Source organism: Panicum virgatum, chromosome 3K (assembly GCF_016808335.1).
Source record: "Panicum virgatum strain AP13 chromosome 3K, P.virgatum_v5, whole genome shotgun sequence".
Lineage (NCBI taxonomy): Eukaryota > Viridiplantae > Streptophyta > Magnoliopsida > Poales > Poaceae > Panicum > Panicum virgatum.
Genome location: NC_053138.1, coordinates 51,898,784 through 51,915,986, shown reverse-complemented (window position 1 = coordinate 51,915,986; position 17,203 = coordinate 51,898,784). Strand labels below are relative to the sequence as shown.

Here is a 17,203-nt window from a genome sequence, read left to right as displayed (position 1 = left end):
CGGGGCTTTCGATTTTATTCAATTCGGTACGTCTCGCACCTTCCTTATGATGGATTTTTGATTCCCGGTTGTGTGTCCATGGTGCTCGAATTTGTAATGGTTCTCTGAGTTCTTTGTGTGAATCCACGCTCTTTTACTTAGTACAAAACTCTTAGGATTCATGAGCTCTTTCGAACCAACGTTCTTGAGTTCTAGAGAAAACCGCACTCTTGCTCCGATTTCCTTCGATTCGTCTTAATCTGTGAGGACCTTCGTTGAAATCTTTTGGGGATGTGTTCTTGAAGTCATCATCTTCATCTCCCCAAAATTTGAGCCCCTTTGGACTTGATTTGATCCTTCAATCATCAAACTTTCCAAGCATTGCGGGCTGAAAAAGTTGTTCTGGGCTCGGGCAGAGTTTTTCCCTATCACCGGTTAAACCGACGTTCGAGTTCGATATCATCGGATCAACCGGTGAGTAGGTTACTCATGAGTTAGGGTTTTTGGGGTTTTCGTTTGGTTGCGCCGGTGCATTAGTCTCTACGTGCATCAGATCAACCGGTGTTACCACTAGGTTTGCTGTTTTACCCGTTCAACTGGCGTATAGATTTTCCTTGACATCAGTTTAACCGGTGCTCAGTGCAGTTCGTTTTGTTGCCTCTCTGGACAACTGCACCGACGCTTGAGATTGATTTTGTCGGATCATCCGGTGTACTATCACCGGTTGAACTGACACTGTTTAAACCGTAGCGTCGGTTTAACCGGTGAGTGCTTCTTATCTGTTGCCGGCTCTGTGACATCGGTTGAACCGGTGAAGACTTTCTTCGCACGTCGGTTTAACCGGTATTCATATACCGTGCTGTCTCTTGCGCTGTTCTTCTTGTTTGCTTCCGTGTTTGTTCTTGCTTGTTCCTATGGCTGTCTTATTTTGGTGTAGCTCCTCCATAGCTACTCCACACTTCACCTAGGACTCTAGGGTTGGGTGCATACTTTGGATCTTAAGCCGTACTTTCGATTGCGATAATTTTTAATCGGCTCCCATGCACTCTCCTCTGGTCGCCTTTTTGGTTCCTCACACAACAATCTACTGTACATAGAAAGGTTTTGATCATTAGATAAATGACTATCCAATTTGAATGGTGGATCGAGGCTGTAAATACCACCTCGATCACTTGCAATTGGTCATCGGAATAGCTAGATTAGATCCCATATCGAGTAAGGCTCGACACATAAAGATTGCAAATCCATCAAAGTGCTCAATTAAATCAAGGGAAATTAGCAAGTATTAGTAACAGAATAGGCCACGGGCTGGAGCATATGATGGCTAGGTATTGCTGCCTAGCTAGGGAGGATCAAGTAAGGCATGCTCCTACCTTATAACTTAGTGTGGTTAGGAACTTGGAACCTTTGCAGTATTGCAACATGGACTAGGGGTTACCTTTGTGGACAACAGTACCATGGGATAAAATCAATGTGCTGATACACATTTGAACTTGCCCACTTAAATTCTTGCATCCTGCTTGTGTGCTTACTTTCCAGGAGTAGCTACTAGGTTAATTAGCTTGATAGGTCCAGGTATAAGTTACAAAACTGTCAGACCTAGAACATCTAGGTAGGCATGCATGTCGTAGTTTTTTTTCTTTACACAATTTTTTGTTGGAGCCGAGAGGTTTTAAGCATCCAAATGTATTATCTCCCTCCTCCTTTGAGGATATATATACAGGTGTACTAATTTCTTAAAACAAACTTTAAATACTCTGTATATATAATTTGCACATATATATATATATATCTGGCTGTAAAATTAAAATCAACACAAAATGGGGTTGCAGACCGACTAAACCGTGCATCCTGATGTATGTACACCGTGAACAAACAAAAGACTGCTGATTCGGCCTTGGTAGCATTGTTTATCGATCACCAGCTGTGATTCCTCTAATCATTATTGCTCGACGGGAAAGCAAGTGCATGTCCTCACCTTACAAAAACAATTTGTTGTTGGTGGACAAGAAACATACCGGCACACAGCCACTCTGCTTTATTATGTATCTTACGCAGATCATGTGAACCACGCTGAGCTAGGAACGGAGCAGATTAATCTTGACGAAAATAATTAGATGCTAATTAATGAGATCATGAGATTAAAAAAAGTGACGACGACTGATGAGGGCACAGTGGCCGGCACAGCCACCAGCTTTCCTCTACAGCGCTAGCTGTGATTATTGCAACAAAGCAATGAAAAGTTCTTCAATCGATCTCTTTTGAGATTCATCGATCATTGTGGTGCAAGGAAGGAAGAATCAGATTTTTGCAGACCTGCAGGTAGCATTGTTTCCACTGACTCCGTCCACACTCACTTTTGGCGAACTGATCAAGTCTATTCTCGGCTTGATCATGCTGCTTCACTACTGAGAACATATATATATCGCTAATAATTCAGCACAAGAAGCATCCCACATTGGTTCTATGATGCGTTTCACTCGAGCAAAGCTGACTCTGTAGCGGCGGATTGTCGGTCTGTTTGTTTTCTCAAGGCTTGGTTGTTTAGGGGGTTAAGCGGATATATGAAGTGGATTGGTGAGGGGAGTAAAATATACATTTTTCTTTTTTACATTGAATTTGGATACTAGTTATTATACTAGAAAATTGGCGCGACTTTAGCTCGCACTACTAAAAAAGAATTTGAACAAACTTCCAGTTTTTTCATGGACGGCTCAAAAGATAACCCGCTCCTACAAAAGGGGCAGGTAACCTCACCGCTTTTGTAGGAGCTGGTTCCCTTTTGAGCCGCCGCTGCAAAAAAAGGGGCGTTCCTACAAATTGTTTTTTAGCAATGTTTAGGTGAATCGCCAACTGCTAGTTGTAATTGGATTGGAAATTGTTGACTTTGCTAGCAAATAAAGTACCAAGAGTAAAAGTGATTTATAAGGAGTTCCCTTAAAAACCTCCAGTAGAAAAAAATACTATTTGTGCTTGTGGTTATTAAGATTCGCTCGTAGAAATCCTATTTCTACGTATACGGTGAACCAAGGCTATCACATCTTGTACATACCAAATAGACCCATCCATACACAAAGATAAATTTAATTTTCAAATCAGAAGCATGATAACAATAATGTACATATAGTCATATACCGAACTTCAAATTTCAAACTATGTACTGCTTAAACTGTAGTCAACTCAATTTTATAGACGCATATGATACATTTTGGGGGGTATTATAAATATTTTGGTCCCCAATCATATTTCAAAAGTTTTTGAGAAAATTGTGGGTATTACTAATTTTATAACTATAAAGCGACCAAGTAAAGTACGTATACAAGTATTTGAAATTTTCCTTCCAAATTTGCATTTGGTATTGAAATGCATGAATGTACTTGCATTTATGTTTGTTTGCAATTTAAAGATTATATTTTACAACACATGTTGTTCAAATGCAATAAGTAGAAATAAGTTTAAACTCTACGAACAAACTTACAAAATCAATATTAAAATCAATCTTGAATGAAAAAAAGATAAAATTGGTATTCGATGAGTCGACCGGGACTCCATTCCGAGCGGCTGTTCGTTAAGAACTTAAGAGAATCACTTGTAGATATGTCTACATTTCTAGCGAGGTTTTCTTCCATAGTGCATGAACACTGTTTAATAAAATGTCCGCCTCTTAAAATAAAAGGCTTATTTCATGGAGAATTTGTTTTCTAGTAGTGGTAGCTTTGATTTCATAAGAGTATCTAATTTGTTGCGTGATCGGAGCTTCATATAAATTAACCACAACATGGTTCACATAAAATGCACATATAAAGCAAATAAAGTTGCCTTGTTCCTTGTCCAACAAAAAATAGGCCCGACAGTACAGGACTACGTCCTTTTAGCCTTTGCTTTGAACTGTGACTGGCAGAATAGGTAGAATCAACAAATGCAGAATCCGCTATCCTTTAATTACTTTTTAGTCAGTCTGCGACCCCTTTAATTTACTTTTATCTAATTTCGAAGCGAGACCCATACAGAGCAGTATCGCCGCCGGCCAGTTCGTCAAGTCAAGATATTTTTCTACTTCGATCAAGGTGTGATTGATGATTGGCTGTGGACCATCGTTTGTGATGTGCATTTTCATTAATCTAAAAAAAGACTTATTAGCCTCTAGCACGGTTCGAATTGAATCCTATCCTAGTCTGTGGTTGCACGCACGTTCTACAGGAAGGAAGCCCGGCCGATCGCATGACTGATTGCTTGCATGGCTAACTCCAATGTGCGGCCGGTATACCGACAGGTGACCGGCATCTTAAGGACCTTTTCTTTTCAAGATAATGAAATGGGGGGAAAGAATCCGGTTTCTTCAATCTTTTCTGTTAAAAGGAAGACGCTTCTTCTATATAGTATCATCTTAGCTGGTTGTGTCGATTGTATTCGTCGTCACTATCAGTTCTGTCGTACGTTGAGCCTGCAACCAAAGGTCCGTGCAACCAAAGCTGCAGTCTCAGTCTTTCGTATTCATTCGCCTTATCGTCCTTTTCCTTTATTTCATTGCTAATTAATGTTGGTGTAGAATACTGTAGAATAAGGCCCACCGGCATAATTGCCGCACTGTTTAGTAAGCTAAGCATCACTACAACTCACTATGTAAGAAAAAGTCTATAGTGACGGATGTCATCTCCCTATGGTGACGGGCATCGTGCCCGTCACTTGTACATCGTCACTGATTAGAACATAAAAGTGACGGGCAAAAGGAACAGAGGAAGTAATTTTTATGTACAGTTCTATATGAACATATATTGTCTATTTGATTAATTTTCATTTGTTTGGTGCTAATAAGGTTACATTGTATGTTTCGTAGTGCTTTACTACAGCATGAAAGCAAGGACAACTTATATTAGGAAACAAAGCAGCAAGTACAGACGGCGGCGGACGTGCTAGCTCAGCTCCGGCGGCCTCAAGCAGGACCAACATCCGGCCGCAAGAATGCCACCTCGATCGATCCACTGGCCATCGCCGCCAGCTCCATCTATCATGGACTCTTGCTTTTCTTCTTAGGTCTCTCATTGTCACTCATGTGTATCTTCTCACCAGGGCTTACCTTTACTGTGTCCTACTAATATGGCTGGCATATGTGAGTTTTGATAGGCATTTGCTTGACTCAAATCTGTTGCAAGATTAAAGATTGGATCCATAGGTATAATATTTATATTTACGATCTGATCAGATTAGTGCATAGATAATTACAAACTCCTTTCATGACTGACTTTATTTATTGGGTCATGCTTCTTTGGCATACCATCTTTTCTCTCTCTCTCTTTCTCTCTCACTCACTTTTTGGATCATGTTTCTTGGGCATGCCTTCTTTTCCTCTCTCTCTCTCTCTCAATACGAGTGTCAGTCAATACTTATGGAGCTTTTATTTTCATCTATGCACACAATCCTTAATCGAGAACGCAAATAAAGTATAACCATGATGGGTCACAAAATTTGATCGAGCTCAACACTTAGTCAAGAGACATATGCAAATGATTTTTCGAGTGGAAAGTATCATATGGCTTTGGTATGGGAAGGTACACAGAGGAAAAGACCATGAACTTAATTTTCTTATTTTTATAAATAAATTCCCCAAACTTGTCAACACGTAAGGATAAACAACTTAGGGCCAAAACATATCACATTAGTCAACATTTAAACATCATGTGTTCCTAGAAGATTTGGTTCACAAACTCAAGCGCAGCAAGGAACAACATTTATGCAAGCGTTCATCAGGAACTTCTTTTAGCAGATTTTAAACAATTTTAGATATTCAAGAGATTATGCTCATGTTTAGAAACGCTATAGGGAGGAAATAATAAGTGAGTTAGTGCAAACTTAGGAGTCGGAGCGAGAGGTGTGCGTGACGTATGAGGACGATAGTAGCATGTATGCGCGACGTCACGGGATCTCCCCCCACACTTGTTTTCAACCTGCTCATCGATCATAGACAAAACAAAAACATAAAAGATAAGGGGGCTCTACCGGCATTAACACTGGGGAGCCAAAAGCTCTTATTTGAAACAAACCAACTAAACCTGGGGCGCGAACTAAACCGAACTAAGCCTAAACGAATTAACCTAAACTAGCACCCAAACTAAACTAATGATAACGAGGGACCCCCTGTCTAGGGCCCCTACTCAAAACCTATGATTCCTAGTGCACCCACTAGGCGGTCCATCTTGTCATCAAGGTACTTCAGATAGAGGTCGATGTCTTCTTGCATATCTTTAATCTCTGACCTCAGTTTCTGTTGTGACATGTCCAACCTTGTGTTGGCCATGTGGACTCCTCTGAGTGCAAGGGAAAGCTTGCCCATCTCGGATTTACCTTGATGATCTTCTGCCTTGGCTGGTGGCCGAACTCCAAAGATCGTGAGACGTGGTTGGAGTGGTGGCTCATCTGGAGATATCTTGTTGCGTTGGTAATCGTGGCTGATTACACGACCCTCCTTGGTCACTCAAGAATGCACATATTCTTCACTGGGTTTCAATCTCGGCCCGGGTACATTTTCGTCTTGGAATAGCTTGACAGCGAAGACCTCCAACTTCTTCTTTGATGGCCTGTTGCGTGGCTTGCGACGCGGACCCTCCCTGAGAGGCGCTTCACCAGGCGAAGGGGAACATCCGGAGGAACCGGGGGCCGAGCGGGCGCGTGGTAGTGTCGGCCGACCACCACGGTCGGTCGACCGTCCCCTGGCGCCCCTCGGTTCCCTCCTTGAGGTGCTCCGAGGTGTCGCCGGTGAGGTCGCGGTCACGGAGTAGACCTCTTCTTGTAGGGCTTCGGCGAAGTATTGTTCCATTGGGCTAAGGTGCTCCTTTCGGCCGGATTTCGAGTCGACAAATGGAACTATCTCCTTGCCGGCCATGGCAGGTGGTCTATGGGATGTTTGCTGGAATTGGTGGAGGTGTTGGAGTAGATGGAAACAAGGTGGAGAAGGAGAAGGTTTAGGTTTTCTGGAAGAGAAGCACGAGAACTCTCCTTTTCTCCTCGCGAACTCCGTCGTGCCTGATTGATCTGGGCTTGGCATTGGTCATAGAGGCCGTGTACCGAGGATGGGCCGCATTGGGGCCAGCCCATGTTCAGCTGACCATGGTGGTCGGCTGGCCAATGTCTAGGCCCCAGTGGGCCCGAGGCTCCTCTGGTTGACAGGTTGGGCTATATAAATTGTAATTATTGCGGGCCCACCTGCCCCTTAGGCCTATATGGCTCTTAATTAGATATATGAGCGTGATCGACTAAGTCAATCACGTCTATTTCTTCATCGAGAGCTTTGTTATGGTCTAAGCTAATCATACTGGAGAGCAGGGAGTCGACTGGGACTCCATTCCAAGCGGCTGTTCGTTAAGAACTTAAGAGAATCACTTGTAGATATGGCTCCATTTCTAGCGAGATTTTCTTCCATAGTGCATGAACACTGTTTAATAAAATGTCTGCTGCTTAAAATAAAAGGCTTATTTCACCGAGAATTTGTTTTCTAGTAGTGTGGTAGGTTTTATTTCATGAGTATCTAATTCATTGCGTGATCGGAGCTTCATATAAATTAACCATAACGTGGTTCACATAAAATGCACATATAAAGCAAATAAAGTTGCCTTGTTCCTTGTCCAACAAAAAATAGGCCCGGCAGTACAGGACTACTTCCTTTCAGCCTTTGCTTTGAACTGTGATTGGCGGAATCAGTAGAATCAACAAAGGCGGGATCCGTTATCCTTTAATTACTTTTTAGTGGGTCTGCGACCCCTTTATTTTTATCTATTTTCGAAGCGAGACGCATACAGAGCACTATCGCCGCCGGCCAGTTCTTCGACAAGTCAAGATATTTTTCTACTGTAGAAGATGAGATAAAGGTCGTGATTGATGATTGACTGTGGACCATCGTTTGTGATGTGTCGAGGCCTTATTTTCCTTAATCTAAAAAAGGCTTAGCCTCTAGCACGGTTCGAATTGAATCCTATCCTAATCTGTGGTTGCACGCACGTTCTACATGAAGGAAGGCAGCCGGACCCCATTATCAGATGTGATTCATCCTGTCGATCGCATGACTGATTCCTTGCATGGCTCACTCCAATGTGCGGCCGGTATGCAGACAAGTGGCCGGCCTCTTAATTACGGACCTTTTCTTTTCAAGATAATGAATTTGTTGGGGGGGGGGGGGGGGGGACCGGTTTCTTGAATCTTTCTTTTAAAAAGAAGATGCTTCTATATAGCATCATCTTAGCTGGTTTGTGTCGATTGTATTCTTCGTCACTATCAGTTCTGTCGTACGTCACTTCTTTAAATAAAGCTTGTGAGCCTGCTATATATAGACAAGTAAGGTCCGGGCAACCAAAGCTGCAGGGGCAGTAGTGTGCATCGTCTGAGTCTTTCGTATTTATTCGCCCTTATCGTCCTTTTCCTTTATTTCATTACTAATGTTGGTATAGAATAATGTAGAATAAGGCCCACCAGCATAATTGCCTCACTGTTTAGTAAGCTGAGCATCACTACAATTATTTTTCCTGCGGGATGGAATGTGTGAGGACAGGACATCGTCGGGATTAACAGTTAACATGTTTTGAGAGGCACACTATGAAAATTGCTTCATGTTTTGTGACGTTCAATGTGTATGCAAATTGGTGTTAAGTGATGCTTTGTGACTAAAGATGTTAACTCGAAGTGATAGATTGTGGAAAAGTATGGGCTCCTTCTGCTGTGCTTTTCACCTTCTAGAGTACTACTTTTGACTTTTGGAGCGAGGCATTTGATTTTTGGACATACCAAAAATCAATAGTTTAGAAGTGCCCAATTCCAAACAAACAGGAGGACAGTAAGTAAACAATGCAATCTCTGCTAATATTATACCAAATTAAAGCTTTTGATGAGAAAATGTAATATGAGGCGGCCCACCAGCATTGCTGCACCGTTTAGTAAGCATCACTAATGCGCAAGAGTGGACTCACGAAACATGATTCCAAAAGACGTCGGGATTAACAGGTAACATATTTTGAGAGGCGTGTGCACTCTGAAAATCGCTTCAGCATGTTTTGTGGTGTTCAATATATGGAATGAAAGTGGTGCTAAGTAGCTAGATTGATGCGCCATGCGCACTTGTAACAAAGATGTTAACCCGAATTAATACTGAAAAAGTATATGGGCTCCTTCTGCTGTGCTTTTCACCTTCTGACTTTTAGGCGCTATTTGATTTTTGGACATCTCAAAAAGTCAATATTCTAAAGTGCACAGAATTTCAAACAAACAGGACAGTAAGCAAACAATCTCTACTAATAATATATATCAAAGCTTTTCAAAAAATGTGTGTTAATTAAAGTGAATTCATTCAGCCCATTACTAAACATATTAATCAAGGACTAAATTACGATGCTTAGTCAAATTCATTTTGTTATTCCTCTAGCCACAACCACTTATAGATCAGTTGTAGCACCATTCCAGAACCACCATTACATGTTTCTAAACAAAACTAAATACTTCCTTTTTAGTTCATCCTGGACATAAATTTTATGTACAGTTCTATATGAACATATATTGATGTTTTATTAATTTTCATTAGTTTGGTGCTAATAAGGTTACATTGTATTGTGTTCCTTAGTGCTTTACTATAGCATGAAAGCAAGGACAACTTAGGAAACAAGCAGCAAGTACAGACGGCGGCGGACGTGGTAGCTCCGGTCTCCGATCCGGAAGGACCAGCATCCGGCCGCAAGAACGCCACCTCGATCCAATGGCCATCGCCGCCGTGGCCGGGCGGCGCGCGGCTAGACGTCCCCCCGTCCGCGTAGTTCTCCGCCGGCTCCATCTATCATGGACACTTGTTGATGTTCACTTACCTGCCCGCGAAGCTGTTATATGTGTCGACCCTAGCTAATTCTATTCCTTGGACTCTGTTAGTAGGAGTTGATGCATGGGCCTGCTGCCACGATGGGAGCATGGACTTGCATTGCATGACAGGCTAGGATCCATAGGATGTGGCCCAACAAAACACACACACGCACTAGCTAGTTCATTATTTATTCTGACTTGCTTGTTCCCCGGCCCAATGATTAATTCCTTACCACGCTGTGCACGAGAAGACTTCATATATAGGTTGTGTGTTATATTAAGTTGCACTTTTAAATACAATTAACAATTCTTCATCATTTTTTTGTAGCTTTGGTACGTTCAGATCGTATAATTCCTTGGGTCATGCATGGAGCCAAAGATAAAGCAGCTCTCGCACTGACTGGGAAAGAGTGGTTCAATCTTTGGTTATTGATTATGGAGCTTTCATAGACCTTGTGAATTTGATAAGGAAATATCCTATCAAATGTACTACTTTTAATTTATTGTCATGTGATTAATAATATTTCTTTGGGTTATTGCGTTCTTACCCTTACTTTGATATTCAGGCCCCGTTTAGTTCGCGAAAATGTTTGGGTTTTGACACTGTAGCACTTTCGTTGTTATTTGGTAATTAATGTCCAATTATAAACTAACTAAGCTTAAAAGATTCGTCTCATGCTAATCAGTTAGACTATGTAATTAGTTTTTTTAACTAAATTTAATGCTCCATGCATGTGTATAAAGATTCGATGTGACTTGTACTGTAGAAATTTTTTTGGGAACTAAATGGGGCCTCAATTGTTATTTTATCCTTATTTTTGCTCGGATTGTGATTTTACCCTTACTTTGTTACTATAAAGTTTCTGTTTACCCCTATTGCTGACTCCGTTGTCGCAAGAATAAAGAATAAAATTTAACAAAAGAGAAAGCTATAGGGAATATGGTGAAAAGACCAAAGTGCCCCTTATCCTTTCAATCCCTCGCCTTGCGTGGTTCCTGAGCCCCTGCTCTCCCTAGCCCAGCGAGCGAGCGGCGATTCCCGCTCGGCAGCGGCCGTGGCAAGGCAGGCGCGGCCTGCACGTGCCAGCTACGCGCGGGCGGCGGGGGCGTAGAGCACACTAGTACACAACCGTGATTTGAAGGCATTTTCTTAAAGGCATTTTCTTAAAATGTCTTAGTTACTTATTGCATAAAGGCATTTATCTGAAAATATCACTAAAAACATTACATTTGGAGGCAAAATTGAAATACGCCTAAATATATACACTACTTGGGGCGTTTTACAAAATGCCTGCTAAGAATAGAGGCATTTTTTTTTCAAAAATGCCTTCGTATCCTTGTCATATATGCATAAAAGACCCTACCATTTACATGATGTCTACAGACCCCCCCCCACCACGTTGCCTTATCCTCTAATTGAATCAATCCCCAATTCAGATACGGAAACACCATGTTGGACTGAGTGCCGCAAGGGCTTGCGAGCTCGCCGACGCGGAGCTCCTCTTGCACCCCACCCCCACACCTTCGCTGTCGATCGCTGCCGGCGCATATCTTCCTCCTCTACCTCAGGTCGATCTGAGCAGAAGCAGAGCAGATCGCTGCCCCGTTGTCTATTCCGACCAACTCCGACTGCCGCTCGTCGATTCCTCCCGCGAGCACCTCTCCGAGCCCAGCTGAAGCAACCCTTGCCCCCGCCATCAGGAGCTCTACCGCCGGCCACCTCAGAATCATTGATTTCGCCTTGGTCGCCGAGGCCCTACGCTACATCATCAAGCTTCTACGCCGTCGGTGCCGAGATCCACAAGCGCTCCCCCACCAGGCCCATTCTCTGCTGCCGACTGAGCGCTGATTCCGTCACCGAGGCCCCCTCAATCGCTCCTCGCTAAGCCCCTACATCCCCTCGAGGTAAATTTTCATGGCCACTTGTACGCTATGAATTCTCAGTTGAGATGATCCCTTGATTCTAAATTTAAGCCAAATTTGTTGTACTAAACTTGATCCTTCGAATCTGTTGTGTTAAATTAATTGCTATAGTGAGACCTACACATCGTTGCAGCCATCATGGACAAGAGTTGGATGAAAGCACCTAGGTAACTAGTTAGATAGTGCTTCCTGTTTCGAATTAGTGGAGTACGGTTGGTTCTGTAGTTAGCTGATTTTTTTATCGTTGCATCTTAGGTGGTCAGTAGAGTATGATGAAGGCTTTTGAAACTTTATAGAACTTGCTCTTTCAACATCAGCGCAACAGAATAAGATACTTTGTCCCTGCAGGAGTTGCGGAAATAATTACTGGTTAGAGGCGAGAGATATTCGAGATCATTTAATATCTGTGGGTTTCATGGATGGATATACATCATGGATTCTTCATGGAGAAGGCACGTGGTCATCTGTGCCAAATGTTTCCTCGAGCTCACAATCTGAAGAAGGGCATGCTGAGGGTGATGCGATGGACCAGATGCTAATGGAGGGGTTTGGCATGTATGATGCTGGTGCTTTAGGGGTAGATGAGGAATGTGAGGATGAACTAGATGTTGATGCAGAAGCATACTACAAGTTAGTCAGTGATGGGAGTCAACAATTGTATCCATGCTGCAAGAGATTCTCGAAGCTGCAATTTCTTGTCAGGCTCCTGCACCTGAAGAATCTATGGGGGATCAGTAATGGATGCTTTGATGACCTTCTATCTTTAATTAAGGAGGCACTTCCAGAGGGTGCGTTGTTGCCAAAGAACTTCCATGAGGCCAAAAAATTCGTGAAGGCTATTGGAATTGGTTATAAGTGCATTGACGCTTGCATTAATGACTGCATATTGTTTAGGAAAGAATATGCCAATGCCAAGTTCTGTCCAGTGTGTAAATCAAGCAGGTGGAAGAGGTGGAGTCGATGGAAGACGTGTCCATAGAGTACCTGCAAAGGCTGTTCGCCATTTTCCATTGAAGAAGAGGCTCCAAAGATTGTTCATGTCTTCGAAGACAGCATGTGACATGAGGTGGCATAGCGAAGGCCGCACAAAAGATGGCCTGCTACAGCATCCAGCAGATTCTCCGGTGTGGAAGAATTTTGATGCTACGCACTTAGAGTTTAGTTCAGAGGTTCGCAATGTGAGGCTTGGTTTGGCAACAGATGGTTTCAACCCTTTTGGGAACATGAATGTGACTTATAGCATATGGCTTATCATTTTGATTCCATACAATGTTCCTCCTTGGGTCTGCATGAAGCAATCAAATTTATTCTCTCTGTTCTTATCCCGGGTAAAAAGGGACCAGGAAAGGACATAGGTGTCTATATGCAGTTAACTATAGATGACCTTCTTGAGTTATGGAATGATGGCGTGATGACCTATGATGTTTCTTCTTCTAAGTTCTGCTTACGTGCTGCACTACTATTGACAAACCTTGAGTTAATATTGACTGGAAATATGACTGCGTGTAGGGATTTTTTTGAGATTGATGAATCTTACAAACCTTGGGTTTTGAAGTCTGCAAGCAAGGAAAGACTTTAAGGTTGTTTTGAAGAGAAAGTACTTCAATCCTAATTTATCCAGGAGGCAAAATATCAGTAATGGTTGTGCCAAAAGGATTCCAGCACCCCAATGGGTGTGGTTGCTGAATCACTGGAAATCAGATGAGGGACAGGTGATACTTTGTTAATTATTACTAGAACTGATTACTACTTGTTTGATCTACCAATTATTTCTTGCTATTCTAATTTTGTCTCAACTTCATGTTCTCAGCTTAAATCTGAGAAGAATAAAGCTACTAGGGCACTACAGCTCAATTCAAGACACACCACTAGATCAAGAAGTAATGCGGTTGTTTTAGATCAACTGGTATTTCCTGACAGCATTGTCGTTCTTTCCTTCTACTATGTTGCCAAGCGTGTTTCCACTTACCACTGAATACCCTTACAGGAGCTGAAAGAAGGTAGACAAATTGGGCGTGCTGAGCTCTATGTTGCAACACATACCAGAAAAGATGAAAAGCCAATTGATGATTACAGCAATGACAAAATTGTATGTCATTTTCTTTCACTTGTTGGTTTCTGTACATTGCATTGGCTCTGTCATGCTCAAGCTGCTTTGTATTTGCTTAGCAATGCACAAAGATTGATAAATTTGTCCCATTATAATTTTTTAGGATGAAATTAGAAGAAAATTTGATGAGGATCCTTCTCTGATTGCTGAGGAAACCCATGATAATGATTTTTTCTCGACATTGTTCCCAAAGGAGAGGAGTGGAAGAAGGTGTGGTCTTGGGCTGTTATCAGGTGGTGCGACCTCTGGACGCATATTTGAAGCTTTAGTTGAGATGCAGGAAGTGAGAGAAGAAAACAAAAAACTTTGGAGTGCGGTACAGATGCTAATGTCAAACCAAGCTAAGTTGCAACAACAATATGATGAACTGAAAAGTGAAGTTTCAGCTCCAGAAAGGTGCCCTTCTATTGAAAGTAGTCCAATAGTTAATCCAGGATCTCCAGATCATTTGCAATCTATGAACGGTGATAACCAAGCAGATTCAGTTTCACATCCAAAAAAGAAACATGAAATACAACTTGAGGTAAACCATGATTCTATTCGAGTCTATTTACTAATTAGTCACAATTGCTAATCACTTTTTTTTATGCTCTTAGGAAACAAGGAATACTGTGTTACCATGTCTGGGAAAAACAAAGAGCAAGATACCACAGCGTACTCACCATCAAAAATGAAAGGACAAACCAACTCAACAAAGCCTTCCAGAGAAAGTAAAGAAACCAAGAATATTTAAGACACCACTCAATAAGATGAGTGAGTTATACTTTTTTTGCAGATTAATTTTTACTAAACTAATAGCAGATAGATGAAAGACTTAGGAGCCCGATTTCTTTGTAGGATGAGGTGAAAGATATAAAGTGTGGCATGGAGGTTGGTTTGGAGTCACCAAATAGTAAAAGGATGGTGGCATTGGGGACCATTCAGAAAACCGATAGCAAAGCTAATGCAAGTGATGGTTATCCATCGGCAGATTGTGTTGAGGTCCTTGTCAGTGTTGTTTTTAACCAAACAACCATATTGCCTCGTGCACATGGGAAGATACAAAACCTGGAAAATGCAACTGCCCGTTGTATAGCATGGCCAAAGAAAAGTGTATGTTCTGTGCGCTTAAGTGGGACTATACAGCAAAAAAAGGTCAACATCAAAATCGGAGGCTTCCCAGTTTAACAATGGTCAGGGCGCTTCACAAACCATGTCTGAAAACAAGCTAGCAAGGAAGGTGTCTAAAGAAAAAGCAAGATCTTGATGTTAGTACATTTAATAGTAAGTTTCTCACTCTCTTTAGTTGGTCTTCTGTTATAATCATTGATGCAAATTACTCCTGTTGTTTAGTACTCCAAAAACATGGTGTATTTGTCCATTATGTTACTCATCCAAATATCTTGTTCCAAGCAGGAAGCATGAATGAAGTGAGGATGACAGGAAGGCAAGGAACATCCATTGAGTACACAGTTAAAGTTTGATGTACAGCTTGATTTGAATTTTTTTTGTGTAATCAAGTGAGCAAGCAATTTCACTCATTCAGGAGTCAGGATATAAGGAACAATATTTGGAGATGGATATTTATTCATTTTTCTAGCTTCATTGATTGTGTTTAGTTACAGATATGGATAGAAAACCAGGAACATATGAAATGTTAAGTGATTGAAAATAACAGACAATTACTGATCCTGTTGGTTCACTTTCAAATACAATTGCTTGATTTGGGTCATCTTTAATTTGGTGATTTTATTTTGAAGGTATTTATAGAAATGCCTCCATCAGCATTTGAGGGCGTTCTGAAAAATGCCCTAAGAAGTTTCAAAGGCATCTTGCAGAATGCCTCTGAACGTAGTTTAGGCATTCTGAAAATGCCTTTATCATTGTTTTTTAAAGGCGTTCTGAAAAATGCCATCAAAGACCTTTTACGTCTGTGTTTTCAGCAGCATTTTCAGAAATGCTTTAAATAGTCTGTGAAGGCATTTTTGCCACTTTTGAAGGCATTTTAAAATGCCTTGTATCTTCAATCATGTTGTAGTGGCATGGGCCCGCGGCGGGGCAGGCGCGGACTTCACACGCGGTAGGTCTCGCCGGCGGGGCAGGCGCGTGGGGCGCGGCGAGCGCGGGCGACACTCTGGAATGACGACGGCAAGACGAACGGCTCAGGTGCCTGCTCCGCGTGTACGCCCCGCGGAGATGCTCAACCGTGTCAACAACGACGGCAACACGCCTCTCCACCAAGATGAGCAGCGTCCAGTCGGCGCTGCTGCTGCTCAACGACCGCTGCATCGACCCCTGCGTCCACGACCATGACGGCCACACAGCATGCCGCCTCGTTGAGATCAAGCGGCACGATCCCTCATGTTAATTGAGATACTAACGCAAGTCAAGAAAAAATGTGTTTCGCCAAATAAAAAAAGAAATGTGGGTATAATTACAAGTGAAACGACTAGAATATAAGCGACTAATAAAGTTATTAAACGACTCATCACATTAAAAAAAATCATCTAACAGAAAAAAAATCATTTACCCATGCACATATTCACATTAGAGGGATAAAAAAATCATCTAGCTATGCACATATTCATGTTAAACAGGGGTAAAATCACAAAATTCTGATAAAGTAGGGGCATATTTGTAAGGGCAAACTTGTCTTTTGCAAGACCATTTGACACCGTTACCTGTTGTTCACAGAGTAGAGGTAGGGAGACATTCATATTGAAAAAGTAGGGGCAAGATTACAAACAGAGCAAAAGCGAAGGTAAAATCACAATTGCAGTTCAAAGTAGGGGCAAGAACACAATTGTCCCTATTTCTTTCTTGGTGCACAAACTAAAAGATTATAAAGCTACCACGAGCGAGACAACTCAAAAGATATAAGTTATAATAGAGGTTGCTTACATTGTTAACTTATGTCAAAATCACATTGGTGATGGCCGAAAAATTTACTTCTGGCACTCGGCTTGGAAGGCAGGCCAACGCCCAAAAGGACATTGCGCCAGATGTTTACTCCATGTCCAAAAGGAAGAATAGAAAGCTACGGGACACATTGGCTGACAATAAGTGGATTCGGATATTACATAACGCCCAAGTGTCAGCCCGCACCACCTGCAGCAATTCGTAGACCACTCGGTGAAAGAGTGGTGGCTTTATAGCATGCCATCTAAGGACATTAAATCCGCGATGATGAATCTGCGGGTGACCGTAAACTCAGCAACTCACGATCGACGACCGACCCACGTGATGGACCCCACTCGCTCTCTCTCCGCTGAGCTCTCCGCCCTGGCTCTCTTCTCTCTCTTCCTTTTTCTCCTGGATCTCGGCTCCGGCCGTGGGAGCTCCGCTCCCCATGGCGACCGCGCCTCTCCCATCCCCTTCCCC

General features: G+C 42.2%; 1 protein-coding gene and 1 long non-coding RNA gene across 2 annotated transcripts; both read left to right on the top strand.

Annotated features, from left to right (window-relative positions):
* The first annotated feature begins 11,226 nt into the window (after window positions 1-11,226).
* On the top strand, window positions 11,227-13,033 carry LOC120699538. Its single transcript, XR_005685481.1, has 3 exons — window positions 11,227-11,715; window positions 11,845-11,900; window positions 11,989-13,033. It is a non-coding gene; the product is annotated as an uncharacterized LOC120699538 (long non-coding RNA).
* Window positions 13,034-13,136: 103 nt separating this feature from the next.
* LOC120701024 lies at window positions 13,137-15,504 on the top strand. Its single transcript, XM_039985197.1, has 8 exons — window positions 13,137-13,141; window positions 13,289-13,445; window positions 13,544-13,639; window positions 13,721-13,822; window positions 13,947-14,366; window positions 14,440-14,596; window positions 14,681-15,106; window positions 15,239-15,504. The coding sequence occupies exons 1-6, from the start codon at window positions 13,137-13,139 to the stop codon at window positions 14,515-14,517; spliced, it is 858 nt and encodes a 285-aa protein (XP_039841131.1). The 3' UTR covers window positions 14,518-14,596; window positions 14,681-15,106; window positions 15,239-15,504.
* Window positions 15,505-17,203: the final 1,699 nt, after the last annotated feature.